At 40.2% G+C, this 23,664-nt stretch overlaps 3 protein-coding genes across 4 annotated transcripts; 1 reads left to right on the forward strand and 2 right to left on the reverse strand.

Annotated features, from left to right (window-relative positions):
• Positions 1-274: 274 nt before the first annotated feature.
• Positions 275-5,104, reverse strand: LOC139209252 (kelch-like protein 10). Its single transcript, XM_070838898.1, has 5 exons — positions 4,974-5,104; positions 3,632-4,118; positions 2,090-2,707; positions 1,525-1,674; positions 275-634 (listed from the first exon to the last, which is right to left on the reverse strand). Exons 1-5 carry the CDS (start codon positions 5,102-5,104, stop codon positions 275-277), a joined length of 1,746 nt encoding a protein of 581 aa, XP_070694999.1.
• Positions 5,105-8,561: 3,457 nt separating this feature from the next.
• Positions 8,562-15,841, reverse strand: rprd1b (regulation of nuclear pre-mRNA domain containing 1B). 2 transcript variants are annotated; one of them, XM_070840160.1, is made up of 8 exons: positions 15,537-15,841; positions 15,146-15,369; positions 13,440-13,569; positions 12,787-12,920; positions 11,948-12,066; positions 11,593-11,719; positions 10,651-10,826; positions 8,562-9,762 (listed from the first exon to the last, which is right to left on the reverse strand). In XM_070840160.1, exons 2-8 carry the CDS (start codon positions 15,294-15,296, stop codon positions 9,613-9,615), a joined length of 987 nt encoding a protein of 328 aa, XP_070696261.1. In that variant the 5' UTR covers positions 15,297-15,369; positions 15,537-15,841; the 3' UTR covers positions 8,562-9,612. The 2 variants fall into 2 exon arrangements, with proteins under 2 accessions (XP_070696261.1, XP_070696260.1); XM_070840159.1 differs by having other exon boundaries at positions 15,146-15,841.
• Positions 15,842-18,477: 2,636 nt separating this feature from the next.
• On the forward strand, positions 18,478-22,066 carry tas1r1 (taste receptor, type 1, member 1). The gene is made up of 6 exons (XM_070840203.1): positions 18,478-18,662; positions 18,795-19,122; positions 19,238-20,008; positions 20,087-20,305; positions 20,422-20,542; positions 21,124-22,066. Exons 1-6 carry the CDS (start codon positions 18,478-18,480, stop codon positions 22,044-22,046), a joined length of 2,547 nt encoding a protein of 848 aa, XP_070696304.1. The 3' UTR covers positions 22,047-22,066.
• The last annotated feature ends 1,598 nt before the right edge of the window (positions 22,067-23,664 follow it).

Here is a 23,664-nt window from a genome sequence, read left to right on the forward strand (position 1 = left end):
AATTAGTGGATGTGACTGGCTGGAGCTGTGAAGTGTTCGTGTTGCTGCACTTGACTGTTTTTGTGATATTCTTATTCGTTGAAGAGAAACTCTTTATTTTCTGTCACAGTTTTAACATGGAGGTCAAAGGTCACGGGGGCTCATAACATAAAGCTGTCACACAAACTGAAAATCTTTGTAACTACTGAAATAACAGCAGTGCAGTAGTGCTTTCATGCATAGAGGCATTTATTTAGTGAAGAACAAAGCTCATAGTCAAATGGAGCTTCACCACTCAAACTTCAATCTCCTCCTCCTCCTCCTCCTCCTCAATGGGGTATTGCAAGGGCTGACGAGGGGCGGCGTACTCAGCCATGTTGGAGAGTCCATACACCACGCAGCAGCTCAGGGCACTGCGGGAGATCTCCATGTCTTGGACATCAGACCACTCCTGAGTCTCGACATTATAGCACTCGATGTCACTGCTGGTATTGAAGCCGTTGAAGCCCCCGACCACAAAGAGGCGGCCGTCCACCACCTCAATGCCAAAGTTACTGCGGGGGTTGAACATGGAGGGCACAGCATGCCAGGTGTTTGTGTGAGGGTTGTAGGCCTCTGCAGTGCGCAGACGTGCAGTTCCAGTGAACCCGCCAACCTTTTTAAGAGAAATATGGTGAAATATGAAGTCAGGAAAACTTCTACTATTTTTCTGGCTTTTTGTGTCTAATTTCACACTTATGTAAGAAAGGACATTTGACTTCAGTGTGCCATTTGAAATGAAGGAAGAAAAAAAAGAAAAAGTAGCATCAAACACAGCAAATGTTTTTTGAGTAAAACTGTTGATTGTTGATATTTTCTTGCACTATGTTTTTAAATTTGACAACTTTTCTACCAGAATATTACAAGAATAATCTGTTTTGCATAAAATTTTATTCACCGTAGAGTCTCATCTTGTGGACAATAAGACACTGAAACTGTCCATTGAAACCCAGACAAAAAAAAGTCCTCATTAAAGGAGGTCTTAAAGACGCACTTTATCCATTCAGTACATTACTGTATATAGGGAGGCAGTTATTTTCATTACTGATTAATCTTCTGATTATTTTTTGATATATCAGAAAATAGTGAATAATTTCCATTTCAATTCCCCAAAGCACGAGCTGACAAATTCAAATTCTGTGTTTGATCCAACCAAGATCCAAAAAACTTCAGTTTACAGTCATGTAAAACAAAGAAAATCAGCAAACTGGCCCACTCAAAAGTAGAACAAGTACATTTTTGTTTGAAAAAATCAAAATCTTTATCCACATATGTTCATTCAGTACATTACTGGCTTTAATGTCAAAGTTTTAAGGGATGAACTTCTGTTATATCAGAGGAGGGCAATGCTGCCTTGACTTAACTTGTGATGAAAGGTAAATATTGTCAGATGAATGCATCATTCTCAGCCCTATTTAAAACCTCTACTAACAACATCATTTCGTGCCTCTGTGTCTCGTCATGTCTCTGTGTTTTGTGGGTATCGGCAGTGTTCAGTGTGCTTACTGCAAAGACTTGGTCTGCATAGGCGATGACCCCGATGCCACTGCGGCTGGTGCCCATGGGGGCGATCAGAGTCCACTGGTCCATCTCTGGGTTGTAACATTCAGCCGCTGACAGGCACTCATCCCCGTTGAAGCCACCACAAATGTACACCTGGACAGAAGAAGTAATCCTTTCAAGACCAGAATTCAACATTCATCAGTGTGTTTTCTAGACTTATTTCTACATCTCTCAGGGATAAACGAGCCAGTTACAGCTGAGAGAAAAAAATGACAATATACTGCGTAATGTGATGCTAAACAGTAGATTTTTTTTTTTTTTTCCGCCTGTGAACAATATGTATTTATTTCAGCCTTCAAAGTTGAAATGTATTGTGATAATGATCCTTTACTGGTAGCACCATCTAAATGATCTAGTTAAGTAAATTAGTGAGTTTTGTACAACTTGACTTTCTGGTCGTTTCTGAAGTCAAACTCAAATCCTCAAGGAGTAAAACCAGAAATGTGCTCTCCCCGCCACACCGCAGCCCTTTCTCAGTTAGTCCAAGCTACTCTTTAGCTCCACCCACCTTTCCACGGAGGGTTGTGCAGCTGGCGTCACTCCTCTGGTGGTGCATGGGCGCAATCAATGTCCACTGGTTGGCACTGGGCTGATAGCGCTCTGCAGTTTTGAGTCGATGTTGTCCGTTATAACCTCCTATTGCGTATATGTACCCGTCCATCACAGTTATGCTGACGTAGCAGCGGCGTGAATGCATTGGTGCCACCTCCTGCCACGTGTGTGTTCCCAGGTCAAACTTGTCCATAGAGCTGAACTGCTGAATGCTGTCAAAGCCACCGACACAATAAAGTGACCCGTTAAGGAAAGCAGTGCCATGGTAGGCCCGGGGAATCTCCTCATTGTGAATTATAGGGAACCAGGTCTTAGCACGGACATCGTACGCCTCGATGCTATTGATGGGACTGCCACCACTCCAGCCTCCAATAGCCAACAGGATGGCAGGGGGTAGTCGTGGACGAGCCAAAGCGTTACAGCTAGCCAAGTCAGAGAGCCTCCTTGTTCGGAGGTCGAGCATGACCTGCAAAGTCTTGAGGAGAATTGGTTGACACTCTTTGCTTGCTTTAACCAACTCGTTGTGAGTTATGCTGTTCAGGACGTATTCTGGACTCATCAAAGCCAGTCTGACCTACAGAGAGACATGAGGACAGAAATTGGAATTAAATTGTCTACAATAGAGCCCACCCAATATCATCAGCCAATTTTAGCTTATCACAGATACATACAGCGTGTGCAACAACCTTTTATGTAACAAGAAAGAACAGTACAGAAATACTTAAAGGTGATTTAGAAACAGTGTTGCAGATACATAACTTGTCCTCTATAGACCACTTATGACTTTTTTTTAACTAAAAATATTCTACTTTGGACTTATTTGTGAGTATTTTTAATAACCAAATTTAAAGGATCCTTATCAAAAATATTTGATGTGTTTTGTGTTTATATAAAAAAAAGATATTGGCCAATATAAAGATCGTTGTGGACAGATAATGATATTTGCCTAAAAATTCCTGTATCTTTCTGGCGCTCGTCTGAAATTATTTCTTTCTACGTTGTTCCTCTGAAGGCTGTTAATACATATTATTTACTGAAATTCTTCAATTTAAGTTTTAATGCAATTAACTCAAATTCAGGCCTTTCTGGGTTTCAACCACAAAATTTTTCCTGCCAACCAAATTCTATTCAAAAACATTCACAAAAGAGACATGTTTTGAGGTACTAGACCAGATCTTAACATTCCTCAAACCTTTATCCAACCTTAGTATTTGGTTGTTTTAAAGTGTTTCATACAGTAACATGTATGCCTTATTCCTGATCTAGAGTAGGACTAAGACTGTTCTGGCCTCAGTTTTGATTCTGTCTGGACATCTTTACATCTGGCCTTGATTTAAGATCACCTGTTCTTGGATGGGTTGCAGACTTTGCTTTTGACAAGGGGCTTTTGACTACAGCCCTGATCATGCTGTTGTATTAATGACAACACCATTAGTGAGTTGTAAAATACACAAATCAAAAGTTGATGTAGTGTCATAATTGCGAATCCCTCGCTTACTTTGGGTAGAAGCAGGGAGGTGTGTTCTCTGCGTTCCTCAGCTGAGTAGGCAATCCAGCGAACGATGGCCTCAAACACTTTCTTCTCCGTATTTACATTGAGTCGATCATTCTCAATGATTTTAGTAAGTTGCTGAGCCGAGAGCTGCAGGAACTCCTCTGAAGTGGCAGCAACCTCCTCAAAGTGATTCAGAATGAAGAGGAAGACCCTGTGTTTCAAGTCTGGGGTGTAATAGGTGTCTGCGAACCACCACGTGCTGATGCAGTTCTGTATGGTCAGCTGCTCCTCCAGGACATCACTGCAGGCTTGAATGACGCCATTTACATTGAACTGGTCTGCAGCTATAAAAAGCTCCTGTACATTCTGTTGTGTCACAGGAACAAAGCCAGTGTAGGCAAAATCAATGATGACCTTCATCATGTCAGGTGACACATTGGGAATGTCAAAGAGCCGGCTGTCTGGGGTTGACCAGGTGGTAAAGAGGGCTCTGTGGGCCAGGAAGGAGGCAAAACAAGTGAAAATTAAAAGGTCCACGTTTTTCTTTAATATTCACACTTCATGAAATAATAAATATATAAATCCCTTATTGCTGATGTGACAACGTTAAAATGAAATGTGAAACAGAAAACAACTATACTGTGCGGACTCACCTCTAATGACTTTGAGTAAGTATAAGTTACAATAAGTCTTTTTACATATAAGGTTGTGGGCGAGCCTTTGAGGCAGTCAAGAAAAGCATTAGATCATTTGGTAAAAAACTGATATCCAGAATGGGATGCGATTTGTCAAGTGATGTGGTTTTCTCTTTTTTTGAGTGATGCACAAATTGGACCTCCAAATATTTGTCAGTCAAAATTTATTTTCAGATGAATATTGGAATATCAGTATTTATTATCATTTCACAAATGCAAATAGATAATAATACTGATTGTCGTTTAAAACTATTTCTAAATCGGTGTATAAATGTCACATCAAACTACATTATATATATATATCCATCATATTTCAGTAGAACTGAAATAGACTGGCTGTAAAACATAAATCATCATCTGTAAGGAAAATGAGCTTTAATATAAATAACTATGCTGAATGTGCACAAAGAGTGAACTTTACCTTTAGAGCAAGCTTTAAATTTAAAAGTGCATTGTGTTCATATTTTGAATGTTCATTTGTTTTCATTGTATATTCTGCATAGATCTTCACTTGGTGCACACAACTTTGTTTCATCAACTCGTTTCTCCATGAATCATCGTCACTTATTAATATTGAGTTGTGTTGCAGTTCTTCAACTCTTCTTCGCTGCTAAGTACGAAGACGAGTTAACACCCGATAACCAGCTCACCTGAAGTAAGGGCTGCAGTTGCACAGGATGACCTTGTGCACGTGAAATTGAACATTGCCCACTCTGATCACCGCGTCACAAAGCTGCTGGTCCAGACGGAGCTCATTATACACAGCGCTATGTTCACTCATCTTTGCTGTTTGCTGTTAGGTGCAGCTTTACCTCCTGACCCTCTAGTTGTGTGGAACACTCGTGACAGGATTCTTGAATGGATCATGATGACATCATAAGGTGACAGCACGATTTCCGGAATGAGACAGTTTATCCGCACGTTACTCTCCTGTTAAGACTTTATTCCTGTAATTCACTTTGGCTTTACTGTTTACTGTTTACTGTTTACTGTAGTGGTGTTGTGTTGAGGGGATTCCACTGGCTGATTTCTCAAATTTGCGTGGCTATATACCAAACACCTAAGAATAAAATTAGTTTTGTGCTCCTCATACCTTTTTATTTCTTTTACTCATTTGGACCTTTAGCAATAATATGAGAAACTGAGAAATTGTGCTATTAATTTGTTAGTGGGAAGAAAATCACTAATCATTTAAAAATAGGGAGATGAAAAGACGAGACAACAAGTAAGAGGAATCAAGTCACACTCTGCCCACTTAGTTTCCTATACACAGCCCAGCTCTGTGACAATCAAACAAATATATTCACTTTAATGTAATCCTGGCACTTTTCTAATCTATTTATTTTATTTTTTCATGGACATTTAAAAAACTTGCCCCAAACATCAAGAAGACCTCAAAAAAACATTTGATTTTCTGTTGAGCGCTCCGTAGATCATAAGGTCCTTCATGTGTTCACACCATGATGAAACAGATGCGTTGTATCTATCACATGAATCCCAGGTCTCACTGTATCTAAAATAAACAATATTTGACACCCTAAGAAACAGTATTATTCTGTTCTAATCTGATATCATTGACAGCTGCGACAGATGTTTCGTCCTGCAATCTAACACATATGTTCTATTCTTGTCCATTATTATCTTGTTTTTGGCAAAACTACTTTGGCACTATGTTAAAAGTTCTTCCACAAATTATATATGTCTCTCCCTATATAGTCATATTTGGGTTTCCTGTAGATAACAACCGATACACCTCGACCCTATAAGATATTCTGGCTTTCACTTTTCTACTGGCAAGACGCCGTCTCCTTCTTCACCGGAAGTCGAGTAAAGCTCCCACAAATAATCAGTGGCTCTGTGACGCCATGTCTTTAGGCTAGAAAAGATTATATATTCTGTAAGAGTTAACTGATACGGTTCATAAAAAGTGGCAACCTTTCATAACTTTCTTTAACTCTCCACTTTTTTAGAATCTCATTTTTCTTCTGTATGTATGTATTGTGAGGAGTGTGGCCTGTTTTCCTCTCTTACACATGGCAATCAGATTGTCAAACTCTCATTACTGTCCTGAAATGAAAATCTCATTATTCAGATGACATGAGAAAATCCTCGTGTGACAGCTTTTTTTTGTCACAATTTTTGTTCAATTAGAATAGTACGAAGCAGTATGTGCTACTGCTTCCTAATATTCATTTGATCAAGACTTACCTTTTGAAGGTGTTTTTGTTTGTTGTTGAGTCTGTTATTGATAGTAGATAGACAGGAAACAAGGGGACATGCAGCAAAGGTCCATGGCTGCACACCAACCTTAGTCCCTCTCTCTCTCCCAGAAAAAGTCAGAAATATTCAAATCGAACAAACTACAGCCTCAAAAATAATTATATTACACAACACTGCCACCATAATTGTCTCATTTTATGTACTAATGTAAATGGGTGTAAACCTACCTAAATATGACTACACATATAACACTGTCAGTCACTTTGGTAACAAAACTATTGATAATACGATAATAATGGAAAAATAAATTTTACTTAAAGTTACTGTAATTGTAACCAGACAATACTGATGGTTATTGTCTTTTTAAAGAACGTGGAGGTTGTTGTTAAATAAGAACAGGAATTTCATTGTGTCTTGAACGTAAAAATTAGACTCTAAAAGGAACACGATCTGCATTGTTATACTTGCTTTGTTGTATTTTTGTTTTGTCACTCTTCACCTACAGCTTTCTGCAGTCTGGACTCTCATTGTGCCCACACTGCTTCTGAAGGGGATGGCATTACTGGATCAGACCCACCTCCACCTGCCAATTCTGCATAATAGTTGTCGAAAGTTGTAATCAGTGACATAACATTCACTCCTAGAATTATTATATGCTGTAAATGTATGATTTCATATTGCATAACACTACTACTAACACACTGTTTAACTAAAGAATGTCCCATTTTCACAGACAAAAAACCTACAAGCAACACGTCCAACACTGGGTGAATTAGTTGTGTTTGAATTCTGTAAGTATATTTACTTTTTTATCGATTTTTCATACAAAATACAAACGCAGTATTTGTTCAAATGGTTCCAGTTTATTGGCATCCACTGAATCACTTTGATTACAGGAAAACATTTCCCCTACTGGTAGAGTTGTCAGTATAGTATGTTTCAGCAGAGAGAAACACACCACACAGCAAGAAGGTAAGAAAACTCATATCTACAGTGAAGCACACCGGGGGCAAAGTGTTGCTGAAATCCTTCCTGGCATACAGTGGTTGCATTGGACACTTATTGTACTCAACTTTAATTAACTGTTAAATAATATTTTAATCAAGACTGAATCAAATAATGGGTCACAGTTTCTCCACTTCCAGTTCTTTAAGTTACTATCCAAACATTCATTATCTACAGAAAAACTGATCTGACATAAGGGGACATTTTAATGCACTAAAAACGAGCCCAAATATCTGTTTTATAACCACACAAATGACTGCAATGACTACATTCTCACCTTTCATCTAAGACTCACAGCTGAAGCTGCTGTGATTCACGTTTTTATCTGCTGTTTGAAATATTTTGTAGTTCCAGGCTGCCAGGAGACACCCGTCAGTCTGAGAGTTTACTGAAAAGGATTTTCAACAGCATTTCTCGTCCAACCCTGTTGCATCAGCAGGTAAACTGCAGCAACTGTCATCTTCTTTAAGTTCAGAACATGCTCCAGCAGCAGCAGGAGCCGTGATCCAAGCAAACATCTCTGACCTTTAACATAAACCTCAAGTTATTCTTTATTCTTTCTGTATAGCTGACTGAAAATCAAGTTTAACTAATTATACATGCTGTTCTGGCCTTGACAGAGACCTGTTCAGAAAATCCTAAACTGTTGTACCAAAAATGTATTTTGGGACTTCAATATCTCAATTAATGCGATTGTAATGTGGTTTTGCCACCTCATTTTGAAAAAGAAACCTGAGAAAGGAACTGCAGAGGTGAATCTGTTGTTGCTACTTTTTAGTAAAATATTTCTTTATTAATTTAAAATTATTCATTTTAATATTGTGATTTTTTTAATAGTGGATTTTTCTTGAATACTTAAAAATGTAGCTTGTAATGACACTTATAGTCCATCTCACATTACATCTAATGTAATGACAACTTCTTCATTTGTTTTTATACCAAAACCACATGTTGTAATATACAATATCAGAAAAAGGTCTTCATCTGATCTACTTATATTGATATTTCTTTATTTCCACATTGCTCCAGCTCTACACCCAGTAAAACTTACTTCTGTTTCGTCACCTTTTTTGCCTAACGTTAATTTTTTTCATACAACTTAAGACCAGGAAGTTAATAGAAAGCAAACTTTTTTTTTAATTGTTTCCACACACTTCTGGGATTTGTTCTGTACAACCAAACCTTTCCTAGTACACATTTCTGAACATAATTAGCCTTATTACATCTCTCTTGTGTTTTAAGCATCTGTTCACATTAATGCATGAAAATAAACGGGTACTTTGTATTGCAAAGTTAGTCTGTAAATGAGAAAAACAATTGCACACAGGGACGTGAAAAACAGAGCTTGTCTGTTGTCTTTAAACTGAGAATGATGCTGTCCCATTAAACCTATCTAGATCTCCGTCTCTATGAAGTGTGATGAGTAACAGCTATTGACCATCAGCATTCTTGAGGCAACCAAAAAGTAACGTACACTGAACCCAGCTTGATACATTCTCTAGTTGTACACACACACATCAAAGCCACTTATCCAACTATGTGTCAATAAAAAGCCCCCAACTGAAAGCCAAAAAATAAAACTAATGAATGGTACATCCTCCTCACAGTGTAGTCACAACCTCTGAGCATTGTGAGAGCAAACGGCCTACCTTTGCTCGCTGAATCCAAAATATACCACACAGAAAGACACTTCAGACAAATCTTGACAACCAACATTTATGTCTGTCTAACCTTTGTTTCTTTACCCCGACCCCTCCTCTAAGATCACTGACATTTCAAGAATTAAAAAAATAAAAACAAACAGGAAACAAACTCGTTCCAAGCTGGTGGAGTGGAATCCTTGTCAATCGAGCAAGTGCTGGAAAAAAAAATCCAGACTGATGGGAGTCTCTGTTCTCCTCTGCAGAGCGCTTTGACTTCAACAAACCTTCCCCCCTCTTGTCCTGTGAGTTTGACACGTGTCCTCTGGCTGGACATACAGCTAGAAGTATTCTCTGAATCAAACATGGAGCTGGCTTTGGGTGGGGGTTGGGAAGGGGCATGGGGGTAGTTTGTCTGGGCCTCTCAGTCAGTGGAGAAGAGGTCTCCAGCGGAGGGGAGCGGGGCCAGACCCCCGGTGACGTTGGGCAGGAGGGAGAGGTCAGGAAGACTCTGGATGTGGGACTTTAGCTCTTTCCTCACCTGGGTCACCCTCGCCAGTTTCTGCTTATACTCCTGCAGAGGAGAAGATGAGACAACACAGGTACAAATTATGACTTATACAAATTACAGTTATCGTTCTTTTAAAATGTCTGCTTTCTGGCATGTTTGAAACACATTTTGGTCACAGTATACGGCTTTAAAATATATTTAATGTGCATTACAACTTCGGTCTTACTTGTGTAGTTTTGGCCATCATTTCCATAAGTCATTGTTACTCTATTCCTTATTTTCTGACATCTGTAAACCAGCTGGATTAACTCAACCACTTGATTTGGAGATAATACGAAAAGAGGCTGCACCCACTACACACTAATATCACCTCATTTCAAAGAAAGAAATGTGCGTGTACGGTAAGTACAACAGGACAAATGAGAATCACGTGGAATGTTTTTGGTTCTGTGACTAATTAACGGTGTGTGCAACAACATTACAGAAAGGAATTATGGCCAAAACTACAGAAATAGTGAATAAACCTAAAATGTAATAAACCAGAATAAAAGCAAGTTGATTGTTCACCTTCCTTCCCATTATCTTCTCGGCTGATGGATTTGCAGTTTGTCATGTCAGGTGCTGACAAGTTCTGAGTTGTTCAAATACAAGCTGCATATGGTTTTAACAATCCCTTTTGTATCACAGGTCCAGATTTCAAAAAGACAACATTAAAACTTTTTTTTAAATTACATTTTGGCTGATTGATTAGTCAGTTTACAGTTAAGATTCCAAAAGATTTTTGATGCTGTTTAAACAAAGAACACCAATGTGCTTATGTTTTCATCAGAACAACATTAAAGTGTTGTTTCTGGAAATGAAAGAGCTCCATTATATTCATTAAAGTGACTGAACACTCTACTACAGAAGGACACCCCCATTCTGTTGATTCTTGTGTTTGTGGTGCCTTGCCTCTAGTTTCTTCTCTCTCTCCATGAGCGCCTCCCTCTGGCTGTTGATGTATTCAGTCAGCATGCGAGCCAGCTGCCTCCGGTCCTCCAGCTCTGCAGCCAGTCGGCCGTTGTACTCCGCCAGCAGCAAACAGGCTTCGTCCACCGTCTTCGACAGCTTGTCTGCTGCATCCTTGTCTGGAATGGCAGCAACATGGGTTGTTAAGGTCACAGAATAGGACATTTGTTTTCAGTTTCTTTATGTAAATTTAATTTTTAATCTCTTTTAAAAACATTTCTGTGCATTTGCAATTTGTTTGCCCAATTTACTTTTAAAATTGCATATTTTTTTGTAAAAATATATTATTTTTCTTTAATTTAGTACTCTATATTATCCAATATTAGCCAAAACAGTTTTATAACCTGCACTCATAAGGTTTCAGAAATACAAATATTAAAATTACTACAATGTGAATACAATGCACATTTTAATATCATGTACAGGATACTGCTGTAAATTGCCTGGACTTACTGACAGCTGATTGCTACAAACACCTGAGTTGAACAGTTGTTCACGGTCTACTTTGAACAATGTAGACATTGCTTTATTTCTTGATTTTCACTGCTCATCTTGTTTGACTTTTTAGTGTTTGTCTGTGCATTTGCCTTAAATGTTTCCAAAGCTGCATTATATTTCTTTGTTAGTGTGATCTCAAAACTCATTTCCTAAATCCAGACAATCCTCACCACAAATGCTGGAAAATTCAATAGAGACAGTCTCACTGTGATACAGGAATTGCACAAGAACAAGAGATCTTTGTGAGGAATTTTAAAATATAACAAATGAGTAAAATTCAGATGCATGTTTAAGGAAAAATAAGATCATTGCAAGACAGTGCTGAAATATGTTTCAATATAGTCCAAGAAAAGTCATATCTGATCAAGCTGAGCTATCAGGTCTCACCAGTGATTTTTTCCAGAAGAGAAACATCCTGTACTTCCTGCGGCAGCGAGGCGATCTTCTGCCGAACGGCTGCGTCTCCTGAAGCAGCGTTCTCCAAGTCCTGCAGGGCCTTCACCAGCTCCTCCGTCTGAAAGTGTGTGTCAGAGTGTGTTTTAAAGGGAAGACGTTATCAGGAGTCAAAGACCAGTGATGTAAAATAAAAGTGGGAGAATAAGAAAGGTAGAGAAGAAGGGTGAGGAATGAGAGCAGGGACAAGAAAAGTGTAAGTGCAAAGGGAAAAGAGTGAAATGCAAGAGGAACAATCAACATTTTAACATGAATTGTGGGGGAGTGAAGTTAAATGTTGGCCTCCTACCAGCTGAGTTGCGGAGATGTCCGTGATGTGAGGAGAGTTGTGGCTTCTGTAGTCGTCGTCGTCATCGTCTTCATCTTCTTGGATCTTCTGATAACTTCGTTTCACAGCCTTCTTCTCTTCTGCAGAGTCAAGTTTAGAGACCACAGAACAGAAAAACCACCACTCAATTAATATCACTAAACCTTGTGGTCAATCCTACATATTATACTCTAGATGTGACAGCATAACAACCACTTCAGGACTAATAACTTTATGCAATTGTTTCCCTTTTTTGGAAAATCCACATGAGTTTCTTTGAGGTTATTCTGAAATAAATACATCGTGGCAATTGGCCATTTAGTGTGAAACAGGCATTACGTTTTTGTAAAATGGCAGGTAGGTCATCATTCAGCTATTTTTAAATTAAAGAATCAATACTGTCAATTCCACCTCTGACAAAAGAGAAACATTTGGACTGTATGTAAATGAACCCCATTACAGGTGCTAGGACCCTTCTGCTATAATGTGTGACATAAACCACTATAAAATGGTGTTAAGTTACAAATTCAAGGGGCAAATGACTTAAAGCTTAAAGTATCAATGCTATCAATATTTACAGTGGTAATCAAACATATTAAGAAGCAGCCTGTTAAAGATGCATTCACCTCATAAATCACAACATACTTCTCTCCACTACATATTACTGTGGCTGCTTTTAATAATAAAAAGCATCTGTATGAGTGATCCTGGTCCTGGTTTTACAAGGTATTGGATCAAAACCAAAGTTTGTGGTATCACCCACCCTTAACTAATACTGTATGTATTCATGTACAGGTGTAGCACACACAGAGTGATCTAACCTGAAGGCCTGGGGCTGTTCGAGTCCTCTATGGCCAGTTTGAGCTGCTGAATGAAGTCGCCTCTGTAGAGGCTCCTCTCCTTCCAGATGTTCAGTAGTCTGTCCATGTGCTTTTTACAGTTGTCATCTGCATCACTGCAGGGAGGCAGGGGAGTACAGCAGAGGAAGAAGATGAAGGGAATCATTGAAAATATTACTTGAACAGCTCAAAACATCACAAAAACTGAAAATTCCTCCAAACAACTTGTTTTGTTTCCAGCCTTGTGGTATTTGATGTTTACTTTTATCATTTCCTGCTCTCTTCTGATAAGGTTCCATCTGAGTCAAACCTATAAACAAATCAGTCTTGCGTTTGCTGCTCCAACAAACTTTGATGGGCTCTGACTTACATGGGGTAAAAGGACCACAATCACATTTTTATTTTGGGATGAATTCCACCTTTACAGTTAATCACAGTAGTAGATTTGTCAAACACAGACAACAAAAGGGAAAAAATACAACAAATCTCAGCTGGAGTAGCAGGTTTCTGTGTAGGACTATTTAGATACAGAGCTATTTCTCAAAAAACGCTTCTGGCAGTAAGACGCACACGATTATTGCACAGAGCATTGTCTGTAGCTGTTCAGGAGCATTCAGTGGTCACATTACATCTACCTGGCAACGTGTGAGCAGGCATCGACGAGGACGGACTCGAAGTCTTTGGTGAACTCCGGCCCTTTCTTCTTGCTGTTCTGGATGACATCGTTGGCTAGATACAGGAACGTCAGCTTCCTGTTGCATTTAGCTGGAGAAGACATAAAATCATATTTCATGATTTAAAATGGAAATAAAAACACTTATGCAATATCATCGATCTGTTACAGTCAATGCACTCTTAATGTTGTTCACAAATGAGGTTAAATAATTATTGTTCCTACTGTTCTTCAACAAAATCTCCACATCAGTGACCAGTTCCTCACATTTCCCTGTATGTTTTGTCACTGAAGTCAAAGTCACGTGGAGGTTTTATGAGAGGACATCATGCCTCTTTACTTAAAAAGCAACAGGTTTTCTGGGTGTGCTCCTTCCTAATCTTGCTTGGTTCCAAACCTCTGAGAACCATGTCTCAGATCTGTTAAGCAATTCAAACTGAATATGTCAATAAAACAGTAGGTTCAGTACTAGTGAACATTTTTGGTATTGTCCTTAAGCACTATATATAATACCATTACCATGTAGGTGTGTATTACCAAACCTAAGATTTTCTGGCCACAGCTTCTCAAAGGTTAGAATTTGACATCCTTGGAGTTTGAGGGCCTTTGACTAATGGTCAGACAAAATCAACAATTAAAAGACATTATTCTGGACTCCACACTTGTGACAGGCGTTTAACATTACAATATTTTTGGACGTTTCCTCTCGCTTGGAATAGTAGACCACTGGACAGCTTAACACATAAAGACACAACACAAGTAGAAAAGCTTATCATATACATTCAGATTTGAAAACAGCATTTGAATTCAAAGACCTTGTCCTCTTCATTGCAAGTTCAACTTGTTTTAAATTTAATTAACAAGTCAACTAACAGAGGTAAAGCAGAAGTGGGAAACAGAAATGAACGACAACATATCACAGGTGGTGTGTACTGAAGCACACTTCGGTTCAAACACATGGCGGGAATTCAAATGGAAAATAATAACTAGGTTCTTTAGAACACCAGCAATAATATCCAAAATGGGACCAATGCATCCCAACACACGTTGGAGAAACTGTGGAACACATAACGCTAATCACACTCATATATTTTGGTTAAGTTAAATATGTTCTGGAGAAAGGTATTTGATACCCTTTGCGTGGTGTTGCAACGGGATATCCCACAAGATGCTACAGAGGCTCCACTCAATCAATCCTTATTTATATAGCGCCAATTCATAACAGTGCTATCTCACTGAAGAGCAGGTCTAGACCAAACTCTTTAAGAGAGAGACCCAACGATTCAGGAATTCAAAATTAAGGATTCAAGAATCCCCACATGAGCAAACATCAAATATTATATTAGGCAACAGTGGCAGTACTGGGGGTGAGACCTGAGGAGGTCTGGGTGGGAGGATCCTCCTACCTGTAATATGGGTGTATGGAACCCCAAAAATATTTATTAAGGCTACAAAAATAAGAATTCATTAACACCGGAGTCCCATTATGGCTTTACTGATACTGTGTGGTTTGTTGCCCAGTGAGGCTCAGTCATCCTGGTCTGCTAATAATGGCATTTAACAGTTATCCTATGAGCCACACTGACACCTTCTCGTCACCAGTCCAGTGTTTTGTTGCACAAAATGAACACATACACATGCAGCAGCAGTGAGTGACAATAGCTGTACCTTTCTTCAGTTCTCTGTGCCACACTTTGACGATGAGGGCCGAGTGTTTTCGGTGGTGGATGATCCACAGGGACAGAGTCTGGACGCTCTGCTGGGAGCTGCTCAGCTCCGTCAGCTTCTTCTCCAGGGCCGACTCAGAGAAGGACGACATGCCGGCGTGAGCGTGTGTTTCCCCCGTGAAACAGACTGACCCCGACCTCGCTCTAAAGCGACTGAGCTCCGACCTGCTTTGGAGAAACTCGCACTGTCATCAAAACTGAAGTTGTGTCGCTGATTTACAGACATGCAGCATCGAGCTGCCTCCTGCCGCCCGCTCCTCCCCACGCTATGTTTGTAACCTCACCTTGGCTCTTTGTCTGACTGAGTTATTGATCCAAACTACTCGACTAACCTTCAAAATGTGAGTTGGTCTATCAGCTGCTGTTTCCTCACTGCCTGTAGTGTTTGTTTACAGCCGCAGCTAATGCTAGCTAGCCGAGCTAAGCAGCCATCTGCAGAGCAGTGCAGCCCCGAGCTAAAGTTTAGCCCGCGCTTTAGCCCGGGTTTAAATCAGGCGAGCCTCCGTGGTTTCCGTGTAAAAAAATGTCTTCAGTGCGCAAGGAGACGAACTAAACTGCTAAAGAATGACGGTGAAACTCACAGTTTGTATTTGCTTGTCTAAACTAGTCAGGAAGATTCCTCCGAAAAAATGGCAGCTTGCACTTTCACCTCCACAATGTGCGTCGCACAGTAGTGACGTAATCAGAGCCAGAGGGCTTCATCATCCTCTTTATCCAGAGAGGAAACACTGGTGAAATCACATATTCATACATGTAAGATTTCCAATCATAATGATTGTAATATTTACATTACAACACATCAATCCTATATTCCAAAAATAGAAAGTCTATCAAAACCTTGAACATATGTACCCAATATGATATCTTCATGTGTTGACTTTGGCTTCTTCCCACAGTCCAAAGACATGCAGGTTGGGTGAATTGGTGACTCTAAATTGCCCATAGATGTAAGTGTGAATGGCTGTCTGTCTCTATATGTTGGCCCTGTGATTGACTGGTGACCTGGATTGGCTCCAGTTCCCCTGCGACCTTAACAATAAGCGGTATAGATAATAGATGGATGGATGAATAGAGATGTTGACTTCGACGAGATGATTTCTGTCAGTATGCAGACCCCTGGCTTTATTGGTTCAAATAAAGTCTATATTTAACACACTGTTTGACAATAGAAGTCTATAAAAAATAGAAGAAATAACAGAACATGTGATGATGAGACTGATGTTTGATGCTGACAGAATATCAGAATCAGATTAGTATGTGAACACAGACACATAGACAGATAAACAGGGAAACAAGAACAACAAAGCTGAACAAAGTAAACTAAGTAAGCACACATTTAACTTAAGAATAACATTTTTTGTACAATTTAACCTCTATGTACAATGTAAATATATGAATATATATAAAAGTATATAAGTATGTAACAACTATGACCGAAGATATGAAGAAGACAGTAGTGCAGTAATGCAGAGATGCTGAATTGAATATGACTATGTGCAGAGGTAGATGAACACTGAGACAGATGAAATGGAAAGATACTATAGAAACATAGTCTCTGTGGCTCACATTGCATTGCATTTCAAACATTCAATGTGATTAAAGACGCACAATACACCTTTTTAACAGCACGAGCACAGGTTCATAATGGCTGTATAACACTGAGATGTCCCAGAGCCTTGGTGTTGTGCCTGCTGGCTCACTAACACGAGTCATCGTTAATGTCAGTACAGTTGTGCTTCAAAATGTTTTCTCTGAAAATGGTAATTTATTGAATTTGAAGAATTCAATTCTCTAAGAAATAAAAATCTGAAATAAGAAATAACATTACTGAAGCTGTTCTTTTTTTAATGGATCTGTTGTATACTGAACTCTTCTTTATGTAGATTTCAAGGATGTGAATGATGACTTTCTAAATTAATTTCTAACTAAATTTATGATTAAACTAACCACCGTTGCATGTTACGGACCTCCTGTTTCAGCCATTATTCTCATAAGAAACAGGTGTAATCAATCTGAAACTGGTGTTTTATGAAAACTTAAGTACAAACTAATCAATTAAATCAGCTTCCTGACTTGCATGTGAAATGGAAATGGTCATAAAAGCTGTTACCAAATATTTCTGACAGTTGAAAATGGGAAAGCTTGCACATGGAAAATATTCTAACTCAAATCTCTGTGTTTGCACAGACGTTGATATTTACATGTCCATTTGCCTCCATAATACTGTGGTTGACAAAATATTAAGGCACATAATTGCTGTCAAAACAATGGTTTGGGGTCATGGATGCAGATGAGCATCATGCAAATTGTATGTCAGTACAACCGGCGTGTTTAACAAATTTAATCTTGAATATCAACCAAAAGGCAAATTCAGCCACACCTGCACGTCTTTTTCTTGACAGACATTTTTATGAAACAGCCGAAACACTGAAATATCACCACTCCCTCTGTTTTAGAAAATAAAACCATCATATCTGATCAAATGTAGTGGAAAGCTATAAATGTCTGCGTGTGAGGTTTGTTTATTGTGGTATTATGGTGCTTTTCTTCTCTAATTGTTTTGTTTCCCTGAGATGTGACTTGCAGGAATAAAAACACGTAGTTTACTGAGCAGACCACATTTTCTTTTTCAAACCTTTTCTCACGTTAATTGACTGCAGACAAGACAAGATTATTTGCTTGGATGGTATCAGATTTCAAGAAACATCATTTCAAAATAATTTCCAAGCTGAACACTGTTTTCTCTGGTTTACAGTTGAATGTAAACTTGTTGTTTTAGCTTTTAAGTCTCAATTATTGTTTTTTATACCATTTTTTATCCCTCGTGTTTATTTATTTTATTGACCTTTATTAATCTTTGAAATTTTATTATTTTATTGTTGTCATTTTTAGTCTTTCATTCTTGTCTACTTTTCGTGCTATATATTAAGCACTCTCAATATATAAATATTTGTATGAAAGGTGCAATATAGGTTAAATAGAGTTGAGTTAAGTTGTTTTTTGATTAATGGGAAAAAAAACATCGGTCTCCCATTTCATGGCTCATTATATTCATGCAATTCCTTTTGATGGGGGGGAAACTCTACAGTCGCACAAACAAATCTGTCTTGCAAATATGCTTCACTCAACTGACCCCGCCCAGAAAGATGCAAAAGTGGTTCTCTCATCCCTCCCTCCATAAATCCACGCTTTCAAAACAAGGCCCTGATCCGATTTGCAAACCACACTGAGTCTCCACAGCAGCTGTGTGTGAGGTGGAGGTAAAGTATGGACATGTTTGAGACTGTGTTTCTGTCCGTAGGCTGCCTGGTTCTGCAGTTGGCTGATGGGGAGCTGGATTACCTCTCTCAGGCACAGGGGATGCAACTGCAGGGCGACTACTCCATCGCTGGATTCTTTCCCCTCCACAACACTGATGAAACAAGTGCTGGTTTGCCTGCTTTGTGTCCTTGCGATGAGTGAGTTTTACTATTTTACTGTAAATTTCCACCTTCACTGATCAAATGTATCTCACTGGTGTTCTATTTTTTTTCTGACTCACAGTTTGATATATCTTGACTTGATATGTCTTAATTTTTCACCTTTTCTAGAGGTGCACCCAACGGACATGGATTTCACCTGTTACAAGCCATGAGATTTGCTGTGGAAGAAATCAACAACAGGACTGGACCGCAGCCACTTTTACCAGGAGTGAAACTGGGCTACCAGCTGTATGACATCTGCTCTGTATCAGCCAGCATCCTGGCTGCACTAGACCTGGTGGAGCAAAATTATCGGAGCCCCTCTACATCTGGGACAGCGGGAGACACAGATATGAACTACAACAACAGTCAAAGGGCAGTGGCTGTGGTTGGGCCGGACAGCAGCAGCAAATCTTTTGCCCCTGCTTCTTTACTGGGGGCCTATCTTATACCTCAGGTAAGTTATTCCCTGGTTGTAGTCATGGCATTTGAATTATTACATAGTCAACATGACATGAAAAGGCATACTTGCCACATATGATCATGCCTCTAATACTCCTGCTTCATTTTAGATATCATATGAAGCATCAAATGAAATGCTGAGCAACAAGTTCCTCTATCCATCTTTTCTTCGCACAATTCCCAGTGACAAGAACCAGGTGGCAGCTATGATCCAGCTTCTGGTTCATTTCAACTGGACCTGGGTCGCAATCTTAGGCAGTGACAATGCCTATGGACTGGAGGGAATGCGGAGTCTGTCCAAGCAAGCACCACAGCATGGCATATGCATCGCCTACCAAGGGGTCATCCCCGCACACAGACCTGACACAATCCAGGAAATGAGGAACACTGTGGAAAGCTTACTGAAGACCAAAGTCAACACCATCGTGGTCTTCTCCAGCAAGTCAAAACTCAAAGGCTTCTTCCCTTTCGTCGTTGAGCGGCAGGTGACAAATAAGGTGTGGATCGGGACAGAGGACTGGTCAACGTCTACTCTGATAACAGAGTTAACAGGGATCCACACCATTGGCACTGTGATCGGTGTATCCATAAAATATGCAGCCATATCTGGTTTTGTGGAGTTCGAGAGAAAGGTATTAGAGGCTTCATTGCAACAAAGCGACTCTGAGGAAGTCCCTGATGTTACCACGAGCCCAGGTAATGACTGTCTACACGGCACAGGCCTGTACAGCCTCGCCAAGAACAATTTTCCTCTGGGAAAATATGACATCACCTCCTCCTTCAATGTGTATAAGGCGGTGTATGCTGTGGCTCATGCTCTGCACCAAGCACTTGGCTGTGATTCTGGACAGTGCCAAATGAGGAGGGTGTATCCATGGGAGGTGAGCAGATGTACCCTTGTGTCTGTGCAAAGAACCTCTCAGAACCACTGATTTTTCCTTCTTTCCTCTCCACCTCAGCTTCTACATTGGCTTAAACAAGTGCGCTTCTCTCTGGGCAACACCTCTGTGGACTTTGACATGAATGGTGACCCACCCACAGGATATGACATAATTTCCTGGGTTTGGAGGGGGACAAATTTGACTCTCAGGGAGGTGGGCTCCTTCAGCCCAGATCCCATTTCACTCACAGTTGATGCTGATTTAATTGAGTGGTTCAGCACAGAAGGCTCAGAAACAGTAAGATCGACTGGAGAATTAAAGAGTGTAAAACTTTTTCTAAGCTTATAAACTCTTCATCGTCATGATTACCTGATTGAATAAAGCTTGAGTATTACCTTTGACAAACCCTGTAGGTGCCTCTGTCCATCTGCTCTCCACCTTGCCCCAGAGGCCACAGGAGGATCCAAAGAGGGCAACATACATGCTGCTTCGACTGCAAGGCCTGTCCTGCTGCTACATTCCTCAATTTAAGTGGTAACGTAACACACACAGAAAAAGGCAAAACACCAGAGCAATATTCACACAAAGAAAAAAAGACATGACAAATGGAAAGGTGTTTCTTAGGTGAGATATTTGCTCCATGTAAGACGAAATTGGACATAGAAATTAGTTTGTGCAGAATACAAATATCATAACATCACCTTTGACCTCATGATGAAGCTGATTGAACAGGCTATGGTAATGTTGATTTATGAAACCCATTTAAACGTTGTGAATGTCAGTGGTGTGAATGTGTAAAGCACGTGGTGGAGGCTCTTGTGAAGGGTGAAAGCAAATAAAAACAAAATATAAAGACACCAAAGTCCACCTGATCACACTGACCCCCACAGGAAGAGGGGACAATTCATCTGGTGATTTTATGATCGAACAGTCCAACACTGAAATTGTTTCAGGCTGTTGTGTGAGAGGTTGACCAAAAGGTGGTGCTCATGCTATGTCAGGTACCCAACAACAGGTAGCAAATGCCTAATTAGTGCTGCTGTGTGCTCTCTCTTCTAGACCGTAACAGTTTGAAGAAAAAACTTTTGCTGTCCACTTTTGTTTGTCTTCCTCAGACTCCACCATTTGTCAGCCATGTCTGCCAGAGCAGTGGGCTCCCCCGAGCAGCGAGCAGTGTCTGAACAGGACCGTCTTGCTCCTCGCCTGGGACGACCCCCTCTCCATCGCCCTGCTCTTCTTTATGGCCACCTGTCTTCTCATGACCTCCAGCTCTGCAATAATATTCCTGCTCAACCTGAACACGCCAGTGGCCAAGTCAGCCGGAGGCCGCACCTGCCTCCTGATGCTGGCAGCCCTGACGGTCGCTGCCATGAGCTCTTTGTGCCACTTTGGCCAGCCGTCTCCTCTGGCCTGCATCCTCAAGCAGCCCCTATTCATGATCAGCTTCACTGTCTGCCTGGCCTGCATCACTGTGCGCGCCATCCAGGTCGTCTGCATTTTTAAATTTGCATCTAAGCTGCCTCCGGCCTATGACAAGTGGGCCAAAAAACATGGGCCTGAGTTTACCATTTTCCTGTTGTCCCTCACCATCTTGTTCATATCCGTGCTCCGTTTGGTCTTCAAGCCTTCGGAGCCGGCCCAGGATCTTGAATTCTTCAAGGACAGCATTGTGTTGGAGTGCAGTGACACTCTCTCGCTGGGTTCAGGCTTTGAGCTGGGTTATGTATCACTGCTCAGCGTCCTCTGCTTCTCTTTCAGCTACATGGGCAAAGACCTGCCGGCCAACTACAATGAGGCCAAGTGTGTCACCTTCAGCCTCATGGTGTACATGATCTCATGGATTAGCTTCTTCACTATCCACCTCATCAGCAGAGGCCCCTTCACCATGGCCGCATACGTGTTTGCCAAACTCCTCAGCGTCCTGGCCTTTCTCGCAGGCTACTTCCTGTCCAAAATCTATATTATTGTCTTGAAGCCACAAATGAACACGACTGCCCATTTCCAGAATTGTATTCAGATGTACACTATGAACAAATGATGAAGTTTGTAATCATTTCAGTTGATTAAAACCTGTTGAAGTGTAATAATGTATAACAGGTTAAGTGATAGGAGCAACACAGTTTGAGTTTCACTCTTTGGTTTATTGAACAAATTGAGTGTAACGTGTTTTTTGTGTTGTGTGTGTGTACAAATAAAGGTTGGTACCAGTAGGAGAATTATTGCTCTGGGACACTTAACAAGTCCAAAACCTTGAAGAGTTTTGAAATTTCCCCAAAGAGAATAACTTCATAAACTTAATCTTTAAGTCTCTATGTTTGTAGAGAACTCATCTTGGAGCTATTAGAACAAATTAAAGATGAAAAAAATTCCATTTTATGTGAAGGAAACATGTAAAGTTATTTTTTGGACATCCATGACTCCTAATTACAGCTCCAGTCATTTGTTCTTCAGCTGAACCCAGATTCCTTGATACAACATGACATACTGTAATACAGCAGACATGCAAGTTAAAAAGTCAGTAGGCCTTTTTCACAGCAGACATTTTGACTGGTCACCACAGAAAAGCTCAGCTGTAAGTAATAACATTTACAATGGCTCAGTTCTATTTAAGTGTCCCACTTAGTCATAACAATGTGACAAAACCAGGGCGTTAATGTGCATGTAAACACACTCACTGACCAAATGTTACATCTCAACAACACAGACAGAAACAAAATCAAACTAGAAGACCGCTACCACTAATTACTATGTGAGTGTGTCTGTGTGTGTGTGTGTGTGTGTGTGCTGTTGGATAGAGTCGACAGCGCCCCCTGCCAGCTGTACTGGGGACTGTCACACTAACGCTGATGGTTGAATTTTTTTAGAAAATAATCAACAAAAGAAAAATGTCACCAGTGTGAGCCCATTCAAAGTTTCTGGGGAAGTCTCACTTATTTCCAGATTATTTTAGTAGTATCTCTAAATCAGAAAGTTTATGTGTTGGGGAAAAACAAGTGGTAAGATCATAGTTTCCAGGAACAACAAGTGGCAGCTGGTCTTAGAAAAAAAAAGTTTCAGTATTGCAGCATGACGTAACATCTCATTGCATATGAAATAAATGCACAATGGGCCTGTCTTGTGTCCATGTGTCTGCACAACCACACACACACACACACACACACCCAGTGCTGCTGTTGGCTGTTGTTTGAGAGGAGAGATGAAAAGGCCTTTTGTGGCTGGGAGGTCAGCGCTATTGACCAGTAGATGTGTGAGTAGAGTCCGAGCTTGGTTTTCCCACAGTCTCTCTGTCCACTCACGGCTTAATACCCTCAGTCAACAACAGAAGTGTGCCATGGGTGAACAAGCAGGACTCTCTTTGTCAGTGCACCAGGGACCAGCGCTAGGTGCTGTGGGGAGGATATGGGAAGTTTTATTTGACAAACCTTTTGATCGATTGCATTTTGGACAATTGATATTCATCATCACACAGAATTTAAAATGTGTTTAATGTTGAGGTCAAAAGCCTAAAACATCTTATCTCTCTCACACCTCCTTTGGTTAGTAGTGGGTGGGGGGTGGAGCTGGTACAGTAGGATTCAACGGTGGTTGACACACAAAATGTCCCATGATACGAATCAGAAATTTAAGTAAACGCAATAAATGTGTTAAAATGTTAA

This window comes from Pempheris klunzingeri, chromosome 11 (assembly GCF_042242105.1).
Source record: "Pempheris klunzingeri isolate RE-2024b chromosome 11, fPemKlu1.hap1, whole genome shotgun sequence".
Classification (NCBI taxonomy): domain Eukaryota; kingdom Metazoa; phylum Chordata; class Actinopteri; order Acropomatiformes; family Pempheridae; genus Pempheris; species Pempheris klunzingeri.

What these genes read in the sequence shown, in the direction of transcription:
- tas1r1 (XM_070840203.1), top strand. Translation starts at nt 18,478, where the DNA reads ATGTTTGAGACTGTGTTTCTGTCCGTAGGCTGCCTGGTTCTGCAGTTG. An exon ending in GGGCCTATCTTATACCTCAG is followed by an intron (nt 19,123 to 19,237) that starts GTAAGTTATTCC and finishes GCTTCATTTTAG; the next exon opens with ATATCATATGAAGCATCAAA. An exon ending in GCACAGAAGGCTCAGAAACA is followed by an intron (nt 20,306 to 20,421) that starts GTAAGATCGACT and finishes CAAACCCTGTAG; the next exon opens with GTGCCTCTGTCCATCTGCTC.
- rprd1b (XM_070840160.1), bottom strand. Translation starts at nt 15,296, where the DNA reads ATGTCGTCCTTCTCTGAGTCGGCCCTGGAGAAGAAGCTGACGGAGCTG. An exon ending in ACATCTCCGCAACTCAGCTG is followed by an intron (nt 11,720 to 11,947) that starts GTAGGAGGCCAA and finishes ACACACTTTCAG; the next exon opens with ACGGAGGAGCTGGTGAAGGC. An exon ending in AGAGAGAGAAGAAACTAGAG is followed by an intron (nt 9,763 to 10,650) that starts GCAAGGCACCAC and finishes TCTCCTCTGCAG; the next exon opens with GAGTATAAGCAGAAACTGGC.
- LOC139209252 (XM_070838898.1), bottom strand. Translation starts at nt 5,104, where the DNA reads ATGAGTGAACATAGCGCTGTGTATAATGAGCTCCGTCTGGACCAGCAG. An exon ending in AACTGCAGCCCTTACTTCAG is followed by an intron (nt 4,119 to 4,973) that starts GTGAGCTGGTTA and finishes CCTGGCCCACAG; the next exon opens with AGCCCTCTTTACCACCTGGT. An exon ending in CCTCCCTGCTTCTACCCAAA is followed by an intron (nt 2,708 to 3,631) that starts GTAAGCGAGGGA and finishes GTCTCTCTGTAG; the next exon opens with GTCAGACTGGCTTTGATGAG.